We start from the raw sequence: 14,307 nt of genomic DNA, 5'->3' as shown, positions 1-14,307 counted from the left end.
TCTTCGCTATGTGAAGGCGCGCGTTATCGTGCAGCAGGCGAACGTTGTCCAGCTTCAGGTGCTCTTGCGGATCATATCGGTAAGTCTTTACAGTTGAGCGCAGTAGACCTCGGCAGTAACTGTCGTGTTGTCCGGCAGCAGTTCGAAACGGTAGATTCCATGAACTCCCCACCAGACGCGCAGCATGACCTTCTTCTCATGGATTTCACCTTTCACGAAAGGATCCGGCATTTCATCGCCAGCGCACCACTCACGTTTGTGGGTGTGGTTGACGTAAAGCCGTCGCTCAATGCATGTGGGAGCTACTGACCGAGCTTTTTCACCATTCCGAGAGAATCCATTGCTCACGGCGGATCGCGAACAGCCAAGACTGGCAGCAAAATACCGCACAGCTTCATATGGATACTGCTCCGCCAGATTCCTCAGTTCCTCAAACAATATTGCAGTCGGTCGACCAGAGCGAGGCTCATCTTCGAGTTTCTTGTTTCCGGCTTTGAAGCGCTGGAACCAAAGGCGCACAGACCGCTCAGAAGGGGCTTCGGTGCCGAATACTTGACTGAAGTTTCGATGGGCTTCAGCGGCGGGGTGGCCAGATTCGAACTCAAAAAGGAGTACGTATCGAATATGGGTGGAATCTCCGGCCACTATAGGATGAAATAGGCAAGGAAGAGGGAGCCAGATGTTATGTGCATACAAGCGGTAGTGTCCTTATATAATATATTTGAAACCGGAACTTCCAGAACATCTCAAAAAATCTGCGCTACTGCGAAATTTTCGGCAGATGCTTTCCGAACACCCTAATAGGTTGTCAAAATATAAGTGAGACTTTCGTGGCGGGCCTATTTTCGAAAGTATTACGAAATATAAGGCCGCGTTTTTCCCCGTTTGTTTAATATTTTGTTCGCTTTTAGTTTGTTATTTGCAAATTTCGATTGTTTGCAGTTAAAACTTTCTGGTTGTGTTAGAAAATGTTGGACCAGAAAATCATCGTTCGTGTAAGCATGCTCTATGACTTCAAACAAGGCAAGAGTGCGTCCGAATCCCATCAAACTCTGCTCTCGAGCTTTGGAGAGGACTGAATTTTGAGAAGTTAATGTTTCAAGCAGTTCAAGCAGTTTTATGACGGATACGAGAGTCTTGAAGACTTCGACCACAAGGCAGAAACAGTTCAGGAGAAACTCGAAGAGCTTGACTGGGGTGTAGCCACATCCGCCTTGCCCCCCAGACATGGCATCTTTGGACTACTACCTTTTCTGCTCGATCCACCACAAGTTTGCTGAGAAGAGTTCGAAAACGTCGAAGAATTTCGAATTTGGCTGTCCGATTTCTTCGGCTCCAAATCATCCGATTCTACTATGTGGGCATTCATTCCCTGCGCGCTCGATGGAGAATAGTCACTGATAATTGTGGAGAATATATTACGGAATAGTTTCTTTCTTGAGGTGTGGTTTATATGAAAATGGGTCAAAATTCTCATCTTTATTTTAACAACCTAATAGGTGTAAAATCAACTTTGAATGTTCCCCAAATGTAGTACTGACACAATGAAGGAAACTATGAAATCAACATTTAATCCCGTCATAATTTCATCACTGTTTGAATTTCTAGTAAAGCGTAGTTAAAAAATACAGATTAAGTCTTTTACAAAATGTTCTAATTTTCACTGATCAGTGAATAAAAGAAGTCTGATTCCGGGCGTTAGTCAGACATTTGGTCTGGTTCTATAATGACGGGCTTAGTCTGTAACATGTGAATGTATGTATGTGTGATACGAAATTCGAGAAAGAAGGAAGACGAGTTCAATGACGTCTGAGAGGCGCCTCGACGCCGCAAAACGATACAGAGTGATACGAGTCTTTTTGAGAAGATGAACTGTTGATCAACTGATCAGACTGTGACAGCAGGTAATGGTTGATCGAACTAATGATAGCGTTATCAATGGAAACAATTTTTTTTCTGATTTATGAAGGCGGGTCCACACCGCAAAATACGATCTTTCCCTCTTTGTGAGAAAGACCAGAGTTTGATTACCAGCCTCTTTAGCGCCGGCTACCCAATCCGACGCTGTAAGACCTATCTCATCTCAACTAATCGCCTTCTGGCGCCGGCGCACTGCCTCTGATGCCGTGAGACCTCTAGCTGAGAATCTTCCGCTTATTATAATCTGGCCCGTCCTTAGTTCATATTTCGTATTTATTGTAGTACTAGAATTATTTGTAAGAGTGTTGCTTTCAAAAAAGAAGTCTTTCGTTTTTAATTTCCGAAAAAAGAAGAAGGGTAAAAATGCGTTCGCTCTGTTTTTGTTACAAACTGTACCCAAACAGTCTCATTTTATTAATACTTCCAAGTATTAATGGGACCCAAATAGATTGCAAAGCCTAAGCCTAAATAACAATTTAAAGAACGAAACGGAAATCTCAACTAGGACGCTGTCCTATTCGAATAACTACTAATATGATCGCAAATATTTCTATAGAATGCTCTTAATAGATGTAATCCTAGAAATGTGAAATGAAACAAATTGTTCATGTAAGCAACATTTGTAAGCCACCTTGAATTGGGTGAGTCTTCAACAAAATGAGAAAAAAGGGTTGAGAATCCCAACCCATGAAATTTACGGCACGCATTTACAGGAACCGAATGTGATAAATTGTATGATTCTTAAAGGCATCACCCCACGAATCTGAGGTGGTACGGATGTCAGGTGGAGTATTTGTATACGGGATCGTAGATTATGGAGAGAAGGGTGATTCCGTCCATTTTTTCCTAATTGCCGTAAGAAACGGTTCAGAAGATGCAGCGCGTGCTCAAGACTGGCGCGCCCCAATCGAACTCGTTGTAGGAAATAGCGCGCCGGATCGCTTGAAACCGTATCATCCAAGTCGTTTTTTACGGCAATTAGGAGGAAATGGACGGAATCACCCCCTCTCCGTAATCTACTATCCCGTATAAGAATACTCCACCTGAAATCCGTACCACCTCAGATTCGTGGGGTGATGCCTTTAAGCGGAACGTGTCTACTGAGCCAGATGCGCTACGCTCACAGTGGCCTCCCTCTACCCGCCTTTCGATAAGACGATTGCACTAAGCGAGGCTTTTCCTGTTTTTTTTTAAATAATTTTTCGTCAGTTTCTCGTTTAGAGTTGAATCGAAGCAACTTGAAGAATGTGTGGGGTGCTGAGATTCTTGGGATCTTTGCCCCAATCGTTCCAGTGAATAAATAGGTGGTTCAGTGAATGTTTATTGCCACAACTAGACGACTACTCGTGAGCAATGAAAGCGAAGTATAATTGAAGCACACCAAGCAACAGCTAGCACAAGTGGGCCACGCCCATAAACTACTTGAGTTGAAGTGAGGTCACGATAAGTGTCCATCTTCGCTAGATGATAAAGAAGGTGTTCTCTGTCAAACCCGAGGCACTAATTTGGTTGAACACAACTGACGTGAAATGGGCACGGCGAGTACTCCACAGAAAAACTTTCCTTTGTTTTGTCTAGGTGTAGAGTTGGATATCATTCGAGGAGTAAGTAATTAAATATTTGTATGATGATTACCGTCCAATAAGGTGGATGGGACTCACTCGACATTTGACAAGCGTGACGTTTCAAACAAAAGAGCAAGCAACGGCAAATAAAAAGATCTGTATAAAATAAAGAAACTCACTAAGAACTTATAGGCATAAACTGAGCGTACTTGTTCACCATAGAAAGCATTCGTACTGTTGCACTCTTTTTTTGAATGCATGCTCCAGATAGATTGTTTCGATATCTGAAATTCTACGGAGATAGAAATACAGAGACAATTGCTGAGAATTTTAGATCTAGTTTTTATCTCTACGCAACAGATCAATGTGACAGCAAAAATAAGTGGATCTAAATTCTAGAACGTTCTTATTCATCAAATCATCGAAACAACATAGTGCTCATTCGTTATCCCTTGCGGTGATTCCTTTAATAAGGGTTTTTTTCCCCCAAGACAAAGTCTTCTTTTTCGTATTCCTTAAGACAAATCTTCATAGTCGACTTTCTTATTTGTTCAGCAGCAGCATTACAGCAGGTTCTCGTATACGTGCTCTTAACCTCGTCGCAAAATGACGGATACCCTTACATTCTGTGCTAACTAATGCATACGGAAACAAGTGTATAGATGATTGTTTACCAGAAATGGGCAAACTGACAAGGGGAATTTTGGATGAAGTATAGAGCAAAGTCACCTTGTCCCCAATTCAAAGCTTCCGAAATAGGCCTTTGCACAGAATTCCTTAAGTCTTATTCTAGTTTAATAATATCCTCTCTCAAGTCACCTCAAGAACTTTTTACGAGATCATCCCGCCGAAAGGGCCTTTAATCGAACCAAATGGTTACAAGTCCAAGGTGACGACATTTGATGAAACCGCTGGAGGTAGGAAGCTATTACAATGCTAAATGAAGTACTATATTGCATAAGTCAGGTCTACTGGTAAATGTGGCAACTTTAACTTTTCCTCATTGAAGAACTACTCTATTTTTGAAAGAGTTTTTGAACATCTTCCTTCTTTTCACTATCTCCTTGTTTTCTTCTAAGAGTCCAACAAACTTCTACAGAACATTTTCCTTTGACCTAAGGCTCACTCTGATGTCTTCTAAGCCGTCATTCCAAGATCGCTTACATGTTATAGAAAAAGCTAGTCCTGAACGTCCTAACTCTTTTATGTCCTCATTTTTGGGAGATTTCTTTGATCAAACAATTATGGAAAAAATCTCGGAATTTCTTCATATCCAGATGTTGGCATAAATTTAAGAAAGCGATCCATTCCTTTGTGTTTAGAAAGCAACAACATTTTCTCCGAGGGTTGTTGGACCTGTAATCGATAAGGGTCATAGGATAATACGCAAATAAAAAAACTTTTCGTTTTCTGGCACAGCGCAGGCAAGGATAACTGTCAACGAGATAAGGTAACGATATTGGGCTGTTTGACCTAATTCCATAGTTTTGCTGTGCCCCAGTTTTTTTGCATGTACTAACACCAAATGACGTTGAACAAATTTGTACATCCAGTCAGATCTGAGGTAGTGCCTTAGCTTACTTACTTAGATACTTAGATGGCCCGTTTCCACTGGACGTGCGGGCCCCAGCATCTCTTCCCCTCGCTTCGTTCCCTCGCCATTGTCATCCGAGATGTTTTCAAGTTTCTTGAGTGACATTGACGAGGTCCTTGAGCGGTATCCAGCTGAGCTCTCAGCTGGTCCATCCGTGTTGCGAACACGTCACCCCATCTCGTTGGTGGTCTACCTCGAGGGCGTTTAGCATCTCTTGGGGTCCACTCTAGCGTTCTTTTAGTCCATCTATCGTCGATTCTTCTCATGATGTGACCGGCCCATCTATGTCTATGTGTGCGCCGGTTAAACTTCAGAAGACATCTCTCAAGGGCTCTGTGGATAGTAAGTAGCTTTCTAGACGTGGCAGTGGTGTCTGCCCACGTCTCCGCTGCGTAACAGAGCGCTGGAAGGACTGTCGAGTTGAACAGATGGGTACGAAGATCTTGGTCCGTCAGTTGGTCTTTAGCTTCTCTGACGGCTGCGAATGCTGCCCATGCTGCTCTCATTCTTCTGTTCAGTTCTTCCTTCAAGTCGTTTTCCATGTTCATAGAACGTTCGAGGTATACGTATGACGAAGTTTCCACGATTTGGGAGCCTCCAAGTTGTACTCCTCCGTCCTCGCAGTCGGCGTTCATCATGAACTGAGTCTTCTTTCTGTTTATTCGCAGTCCTATTCTCTTCTCTGCTTCGTTCAATTCGTTGAGCATCGTTTATTTTTCATTGGTACTGCTCGAAAAGAGAACGATGTCGCCCACGAAACAAAGGTTAGAGAGAAATCTTCCATCAACACGTATGCCCCTTTCTTCCCAAGATAGTGATTTCATTATCCATTGCAGTGCAGCCGTGAACAGCATCGGTGATATAGTATCGCCTTGTCGTACCCCCTTTCCAATTGGTATGGTGAGGGAGTGGTGGAAAAGCTGTATCTTCGTGGTGCACCGATCGTAGCCATTGGCTAAAGTCCTCACATACGAAGCGTCCACACCTTGATCGACCAGTGCTGACAGTACTGCATTCGTTTCTACACTGTCGAAGACTTCCTCATAGTCGACGAAGGTTAGAACAAGGGGCAGGCGGTGTTCCCGGTAAACCTCCATGACCCTCGACAAGGTCTGGATGTGGTACAAGCATCTGAACCCGTGACGGAATCCAGCTTTTTCTTGAGGCTGGGGTTCATCCAGCGTCCTAGATATGCGCGTGATGATGATCTTGGTGAACACATTGTATAACACGCTCAGCAAGCATATCGGACGGTAGTTCCGAAGGTCCTCTCGGTCACCTTTCTTGTGGATAAGAACGGTTTGCGAGGTCTTCCACTGGTCTGGGATCCTTTCTTTCTGAAGGTAGGATGTCATGTGCGCTGCTAAGATCACATGAAGCGGATGGCCACCAGCCCGAAGAAAGTCTGCTGATATAAAATCAGATCCGGGGGCTGTGCCGGGTTTCATGCTCTTGATATCGACTCGTACTTCCGAAAGGAGAATCCGTGGTGGAGCTTCACCAGTGGGGATGACCGGGCTCGACACAGGAGTTGATGAACGGAAAAGGTTCGAATAGAACCTCTCCGTAATGATTTCCATCTCACGACGAGAAGACGTGCGAGTCCCTTCTTCGCTCAACAAGATTGCTAGCGGAACATTATATTCGCGGAGATCCCTGCGGCACTTCTTTAGACTCGTTCTTCTTTGTGCTGCCTCCAGGATCTTCTTCTGCCTGCATTTCAAACTGAAAAAGGCTAATTGCACACAGTTATATACAGGCAAGTGGTTTCCACACCATAACAGCCGATCCTACAGTTATACAAAAAGAAGGTCAAAAATCCTATTCCTGCAAATCGAAGTCTTCGAGGAGATGCTTGAGTAAGGAGAAACTTTCAAACTAGTGCAAAAGAGTCTTTGGGACAAAAATGGAAAGCAGGGCAGTATGAAAAACAGAAGTGAAGTTTCTGAAACTATGATCGGAGAGGCATCCAAGGAGCAAAATAAACGATGGACGAAGTGAAAAGGACTTAATAAGGACAATGTAGTTATATTCGTCACTACTATATGGAGAAACAATTTCACAAAAAAGCAAAGAAAAAAGATAAGAGGAGATCTCCGTATACTTTAGAAGGAGCTCCAGCGCAAGCTTTTACCGAAGTCGTGGTTCATCATCATGTTACAGAAGGATTTAAGAAGACTGTCCACTTGAATTTTCGAAGTGGGGCAAGTGGTTTCCACGCCATAGCAGTCGATACTATAGCTGCTCTATGGAAATGCTATGAGCTTTATAATCAGTAGGTTGTGAAATATCTCAGACTAACTGGATTGGCTTGAATACAAAAAATACTACAAACTGTGTGCCCGCAGTACTCAAAAAAGAGTGCCAAGAAAAGCAAGTGCAGTTATTTATTTGACCTTCATGAAATACCATTTCAGAACCAATTGAAAAAGTTGGATAATCCGAAGATGTAGTTGTACGGTGATTAGTTTCTGCCTCCTTTAATCTTTGCGCATGTCTCGCAACAGACCATTTGAAAAGAAAATGTGCAGTGGCTCACTCTGCGCACTCTTTTTCTGCAGAACTTGGGGAGTACATCATTGCAAGCTAAAATATTCAGATATTCCTTTCGGGAAAGAGCTATCGTAAAGCTAACTCAATCGCCCACTTATTGGTATTCTTGTACCAACAGTTGGTGCACTAGTTGAACTTGGTGCTCTAGTTGGCTGTGTTGATTTAATCTCGCCAGTGCCACCGTCGGTAGTCTGGCCCATACACTTCTTACACTGATATATCTCGCAGATCTTGCGATAGTCGTTGGGAGAAGCATCTCTTTGTTTGCCGATTACGTCCTGTAATTGTTAAAGGTTCCAATTGAATTTATCTGTGAGGTTTGAACATTGTAAAGGTCACATTCTTAAAAAATATTGAAGTGGTTTGAAATTAGCCATACAAGCTGGATATGCCCGGCCATGATTACTCCGTGTACGAGTTATCAGCCGTCTCAATTTTTGTAACATAATGTTTGAAAGGGATAGGCAGAGTTTATTGTGTTGTTCCGTTTCACGAATTTGAATGTGTGTATTAAATATTTGCACTGTTTTTGAAATCTCCTCTTTGAAATACAGAAAAATTAGGAAAATTAATAACAAATTAGATGAAAAATTTACATTTGAGTATATGTCTGTGAACCTGTACTTCTCCTAACCACGAACCTGATAGCTAGGATCGAGCGTCTCCATGCTTATTGTTCCTGGCTTCGCAAAAGAAGTTTTACCATAGTGCATAATCGATTTGTAGTCGTATGGGACATTGTATGTAGTTGCCTTGTATGGTAATAATTTTTTGAATTGACTCCAATAACCTAGGGTAGTTTCAGGTGAAGTGGTTTCGCAAGTCCAGATTCGCAGATATAAGTCAAAATCAATGACCACTTGGGATGCCCATAAATAAGGCAGTGTTTTTATCTTCCTAGACAAGTCTGGTACCAATTTATTGGCCCCGGAGGGATGAAAGGTTTGGTTCGCACCAGAGAGATTTCGAAACATCGACAGTGTAGTTACAGTGGACCTCTGCACCACACCCACCCCGTCAGCAAATAACATGAAACAAAATATTTGAAGTGTGCTTTGGAAAATTTACTGATTAGTTCACCTTTTTCAATGTTCTCATAATGCACTTTGACATAATTGTCGCGATCGTAACGCTGGTGTTCGTGCCATAGTCCTACTACGTGCATTAATTCATGCAGAACAACTTTGGTCACCAGGCATCTAGAAAAGATTAGTTGACATTCGTGAATGCGAATCCGAATATCAATTCCAGTAAAACGTACGATCTTTCATCGTTGTGTTCTAGCATTAATAAGCTTCTGCCTCTCATACGACCAACAGTTGCAAAGCACCTTTAAAAAAAATGTTGCGAGTGCGACTATGCATGACTTCATTACTTTCGTAAGAAAAGTCCACTCCAGTTCAAAACTTGTGTCTAGTCCACAAGATGACTTACGCGAATGCGCTTTACTGCAATTCGTAGTCGTTGACGTTTTGAGGCGCATGATGGTTTATGTAATGATTTGTGGCCTTTTTTGGTGTTTCTATCCTCCCAAACAACACTGGTACCAGTTTAAATGGATGCACTCGTGCGGTTTCGAACTATCAACCTATCCTAGATTCACAGCGAAATCTCTTACCATCTGCACTTTTTTTGGTCTCATGAACTATTTGGCATAAAGGGCTAAGAGAAATGAACAAAGCCACTGTCCTTAAATATGGAACGCTTACTCTTGTGGTTCAAGTAATCCATTTTGGTGTAAAGGTTCAATAATCTGTCCTCTCTCTCTGTTTTCCGATGATGCTTTCTTATGTTCTTTTTTCGAAACATTTTGACCTGTTAAGTGATAAAATAAGAGTGGCAGTTTTTTTTTTCAGGATTTTTATTCCTAGGAAAACCATTTTCTTCAGAGTAGAAAGCGGACAAATACAAACTGATAAGGAACAAGATTGAGAGAAGTTATTCACCCGCGTGTGGCCTGATTTAGAATTGTGACGTAATTCCATTCATTCTCTCTGATCTTGAAACGAATGCATGTGTTGTCCTCTATGCGTCTCATAGCTACAGCAATAGTCCTCTTTTGCGATGCGTCTAAAAAACTGCTGTTCATGTGGGAACCTCATGCTTAACTTGATTAAAAGTACCGAAATATCCATTGAATTCATACGGTATTACAATATTTCCATTGGGATCTTGTTCATCCCACTTTAAGTAGGAGTTCTTGTGGAGGGCGTTGAACATTTTGCTGAACTTATGGATATGGCAGTGGGGAAATTGTTCATCTTGTAGCTTGTTTTTAATTTCGTTATTGTCCCTCCGTTGCTTTGCAAATTGTACGAAATGATTGTAACGTTACCTCCTACTGCACAATTTATAAGTGAGTGAGTGATAAGGTATCTGTGAATGTTCTGCAAGGAACTAGAGGGCAAGGAATGTTGGAAGTGAAAAAAATAGATATTTTAAATAATAATATCTTACCACGTTCATTTGCCTCCACACCATCTGGGGAAAGATATGAACATCTCATACTAGAGGTACTTCCTTTCCGAGGTCCGACATGCCATCATATCGGCGAAGAATCCTACCTCACCCGGTTCCGACAGAATTAGATCAAAACATATAAAGAACTTACCGTCAGTCTTCATCAACACACTGGGAAGACTCTTCTCTCGTTATCTGCCGGAATGCAAGGTTCTCAAGCAATTAAAAAACAAGACTGTGCTGTTGTATAAGAACACAGACCCACAAGACATCGGCAACTATCGCCCATTCTGCCTACTGTTTGTCATCTACAAGCTCTCCACAAGAGTGATTATAAAGAGGGTAGGAAAAACATAAAATGAAAGACAGCCATGAAACCAAATTGGGTTTTGAAAAGGTCTCGGTACAGTTGACCACATACGCAATGTTTCAAAACTCGCAAAAATATCGCGAGAGTAAAAGATGTCGTTGTGTCTCACTTTCATGGACACCGGTTTGAAGATCAGAGACGCTACTGCATACTCCAAAAGTAAAATTAGGTGTGCCGGACACGTGATACGACAGTCGCTAGGCCAGGGCCATGAGCGACTGCATACCACGCGACATCAAAGGCAGAAATACCACCGACCCCGGTGGTCAGATATGAAGGAAGTCCTCCAAGGACAAATTCGAGTCCTTCGCGAGAAGAGAAGCCAATGGAGAATCCTTGCGCTTGATCGGTACTTATGGAAGTATCACTGCTGCCCGCTCGAACAAATCAATGAACAACGTGGTCACTAGTGATACAGCTGATAATTGGTTGAGTAAACAACGTTTCAGAAATGCGGCTATATTTTTCATCAGTACCCTGATGATTTCTTTGGCAGTTTACAGCAACGACAACAAGAAGGTGTACCGCAAACGCACACATGATTCACCGCCACCAGTCCATTTATGGACAAAGCTATCGCGTGGATTAAGCGGTGTCGTGTGGAAAAGACTTTGTTGATGTGAGGAGAAAATTAGAAATTAAGTGAATTAACGTTGCTTAAGGAATTCCAATAGAATAGTGATAGATATTTCGCTATAGGATCGGAGAAAATTTGTGATTAGGATCTTCCTATAAGTAAGTGAGGAACGCTCGTGGTTAGCTCAAAAGTACCACGGTGGAAAAGCACAACTCCCTCATATATCCAGAAAATTTAGACAGTAGACACCTAAAACGACGTGTTTGGAAAGATAGCGTGCGAACCGACGATAGTGCTCTGTGCTCCTTCAAATTCCTATAATTGAAACTGCTGCGGATAACGAGGAACCACTGACCGAGTCCGATGTTCTGCTGTGTATCCAAAAGATGAAAATGGAAAATCTGGTGGAGATGTCGGGATTAGCGAGCTGAATGCTGAAACAGCATTCCTCCATCTGGGATTTATGAAACGACAAAGGCCGTCCATCTAATATGGATAGACGAAAGGATATCTGATTCGTGGATACACGCTAACATAGTTCTACGCTAGAAGTTATACGTCAAGGACCCTAGGAATTATCAAGAAATCTCCTTGTTGCGTGTTATGTACAAGGTTTTGAAACGGATTATCCTGGACCAACTTATTAAGCATCGCGAAGAAACAACGCGCAACGAGAAAGCTGGCTTTTGTCCTGGCCGATCTACGATTGAGCAGGTGTTCATCGGAGAGTGATCGAAATCTGGGAGCGGTATTCGAAGCCAATGCAATTAGCCTTTCAGGATTTGAACTTTCGACTATCTTCATCGAGGCAACCTTCTCTACGCTCTCCGCTCCGATGGAGTCCCAGGAGAGTTCCTTCTAATTTCCCTCTAATTGATGACATAAATCAACGAGCAACTGCTGCAGTTCGAACATCACCCGAACATACAACACCATTCGAGGTGGTAACTGGAGTAAGAGAAGAGGCACTGGCAGGACTCCTCCTGTTCTACTTCGCAATCGACGACATCATGCGAAGAACAGTCGATCAATGTCCTGCCGACGTCGTCTTAGCACCATCAGTCGTTTTCGTACTATATATATATATATATATATATATATATATATAGTTGATTTCGCGGAAAACAATACGAAACTTCAACTTGCTGTCAACCCTGTGTCGAACCTGGCTGCAGCCTATGGAGTATGTCCGTGCCATGATAAATGCGAGCAGATGTCGATCTCTTCGAGACCTCGAAAGGGAATCAGAGTGGGCAAACAAACTCGTCAATGAGTTCTGTTACTTGAGCTGTATGCTCAAAAAAATCGGCGGTTGACACGGCGGTGGAAGATATAAACATCTTTCACCGCTATCGAAAGTGGCTACAGAAAATCATAAAGAGACCTGCAGATCACCTTGTCCAACGAGTTCTGAGGAGTTTGTCGGATTCAAGGAGGCCACCTTGCCGAAAACGAAAGTTCCGGACTGAAGTAGTGGAGGAGGATCTGAGGACGCTCGGCGTGGATAGTGATTGCTGGCTAGACGTAAGGTTTCGCAAATTATGGAACAGCGACGATTGAATTGATTCCGTGCAGTATGTTGAAGGACGACAAACCTCGGCGAAGATGCGGGTAATCGCGTTAGGCGATGTCATCAGCCTGCCGATAAAGTCAAGTAAGTCTAGTAATGTTATGTTAACGAATTATTATCTTCTTGCTTGTGATGAGTAGATCCTAACTCTCAACATCCAAAGTTTTCTTGAAAGCTGCATTTTGCAAAGTTCTTCGTATTCGTTATGCTAGGTTCAGGTAATATGTAACCATCACATTTTAGAACTAGATGTGTAGCGAGATGCCCAATCCACATATCAGTTTTTGTTTTCTCACTGAGCAATTGACCTAGAACACAAACGTGATCGAGCAACAACATCATCATTTTGAATATGGTAATGGTGCTACGTCAAATCAGGTAAACTGCTGACAACTATTTAAGCTGCTGCCTACAGGCGTGTATGCAGTTTTTGAAGGACGATCAGAGAGATTTGGTGAGGATGACTGCAGGCGAGTAGGAATACAGAGAATACTTTATGTGGGTGCACGTGCTAACACTGGCATGAAGTGATTCACAACGTCTCATTTGCTTTACAACAAAACCGCTTGGAATAATTGAGCAGTGTTGGTGCACAATAATCCCGTTTATGCTAATTTCTGGAGTTATCACACCAACCCCGGCAGTGGAATCCTTCTTAGAGTTACGTTTTGCCGATGCATCAATTCTACGCCGTTGTTCTCGTTCAAAGCCATTCGACCAATTAGCGGCACCTGCGCACCATCTCGACGCCATGGGATCCATCACATCATATTTTACCGCTTTGCAGTGCAATCGCACTAATTCGACACTCCCATCTCACCCCATTCTGAATTTCGCTTCACGCGCAGACATACACACATGACAGACAACGCCTGACATTTTATAGCATAATGCTTCACTCTTGGCGCACAAATGAGCGACGAAAATAAAGTTTGAGAAAACTCTGCGAAATGCAAATAGTGACTCTGGAAAGCTATTTTATCTCTGTGCAAATAGTATTACTAGCAAATCAAAAGAACAATATTTCAGCCCATAACTATAAAAACGAAATTCACTTTTTTTCGCGACCGAATTTCAGTACAAGGTATCAGTAGCATTTGGATATATGTCTGCAATGCAATACTAAACGTTGAAACGTCCTTCTCATCCAAAGCATGTTGTTGATATGTTTGTTCACAAACTAGTCGCATAACACTAGACAAATAAAAACCTATTGTTGATTGCCGACGATTTTTCAAATGTTATCCTTTGAAAAAAGTGTATGCCAACCCTTGCTTATTTCTCATCTGAGGAATATCTGCACCCGCTGGCTGATTGAAAATGTCGATCGGTTTTACCTTAAAACGGTGGTGGAATGATCTCGCTTACGTACGGTTTATCAATGACGAACAGAATGCTTACCCTTGCCGATACTATTTGAGCGGCTATGAGGAAAACTATTAATCGTCCAAACATGAGTACAGCAATCATTCTGAAATATTCAAGGCATGTCTAAAAATACTGTTTTGTTTAAAGCTGACGCATCTCCATCACCGCATGTGAAAGTGAAGATACAGTTACATACATAAAACAGTCAAAAGTTTCCACTACATGTAAATTTAGCAAAATAACCCAATTTTATTGGATTTTTAGGGATTGATTCTTACTTTGACAGAAAATGTTCTTTTTTTGTCAAGTAAGAAGTACACCGGGGAACAA

At 42.3% G+C, this 14,307-nt stretch overlaps 4 protein-coding genes across 5 annotated transcripts; all 4 read right to left on the bottom strand.

Moving 5' to 3' along the window:
• Positions 1-87: 87 nt before the first annotated feature.
• Positions 88-1,369, bottom strand: RB195_004824 (uncharacterized protein; the record flags this gene model as incomplete). The annotated part of the gene is made up of 2 exons (XM_064182845.1): positions 88-644; positions 1,249-1,369. The coding sequence occupies 2 exons, from the start codon at positions 1,367-1,369 to the stop codon at positions 88-90; spliced, it is 678 nt and encodes a 225-aa protein (XP_064034112.1).
• A 3,709-nt stretch (positions 1,370-5,078) lies between these two features.
• Positions 5,079-5,717, bottom strand: RB195_004823 (uncharacterized protein; the record flags this gene model as incomplete). The annotated part of the gene is made up of 1 exon (XM_064182844.1): positions 5,079-5,717. The coding sequence occupies one exon, from the start codon at positions 5,715-5,717 to the stop codon at positions 5,079-5,081; it is 639 nt and encodes a 212-aa protein (XP_064034111.1).
• Positions 5,718-5,789: 72 nt separating this feature from the next.
• RB195_004822 (uncharacterized protein) lies at positions 5,790-6,659 on the bottom strand (the record flags this gene model as incomplete). Its single annotated transcript, XM_064182843.1, has 1 exon — positions 5,790-6,659. One exon carries the CDS (start codon positions 6,657-6,659, stop codon positions 5,790-5,792), a length of 870 nt encoding a protein of 289 aa, XP_064034110.1.
• Positions 6,660-6,717: 58 nt separating this feature from the next.
• On the bottom strand, positions 6,718-14,079 carry RB195_004821 (uncharacterized protein; the record flags this gene model as incomplete). Of its 2 annotated transcripts, XM_064182842.1 has the most annotated exons (10): positions 6,718-6,804; positions 7,619-7,665; positions 7,727-7,910; positions 8,274-8,422; positions 8,713-8,831; positions 8,894-8,962; positions 9,579-9,702; positions 9,756-9,856; positions 13,879-13,946; positions 14,011-14,079. In XM_064182842.1, the coding sequence occupies 10 exons, from the start codon at positions 14,077-14,079 to the stop codon at positions 6,718-6,720; spliced, it is 1,017 nt and encodes a 338-aa protein (XP_064034108.1). The 2 variants fall into 2 exon arrangements, with proteins under 2 accessions (XP_064034108.1, XP_064034109.1); XM_064182841.1 differs by lacking the exon at positions 6,718-6,804 and having other exon boundaries at positions 7,544-7,665.
• Between the last annotated feature and the right edge of the window lie 228 nt (positions 14,080-14,307).

This window comes from Necator americanus, chromosome I (genome assembly GCF_031761385.1).
Source record: "Necator americanus strain Aroian chromosome I, whole genome shotgun sequence".
Taxonomy (NCBI): Eukaryota; Metazoa; Nematoda; class Chromadorea; order Rhabditida; family Ancylostomatidae; genus Necator; species Necator americanus.
The sequence above is the reverse complement of the archived record's forward strand: the minus strand, read 5'-3'. Positions and strand labels throughout refer to the sequence as shown.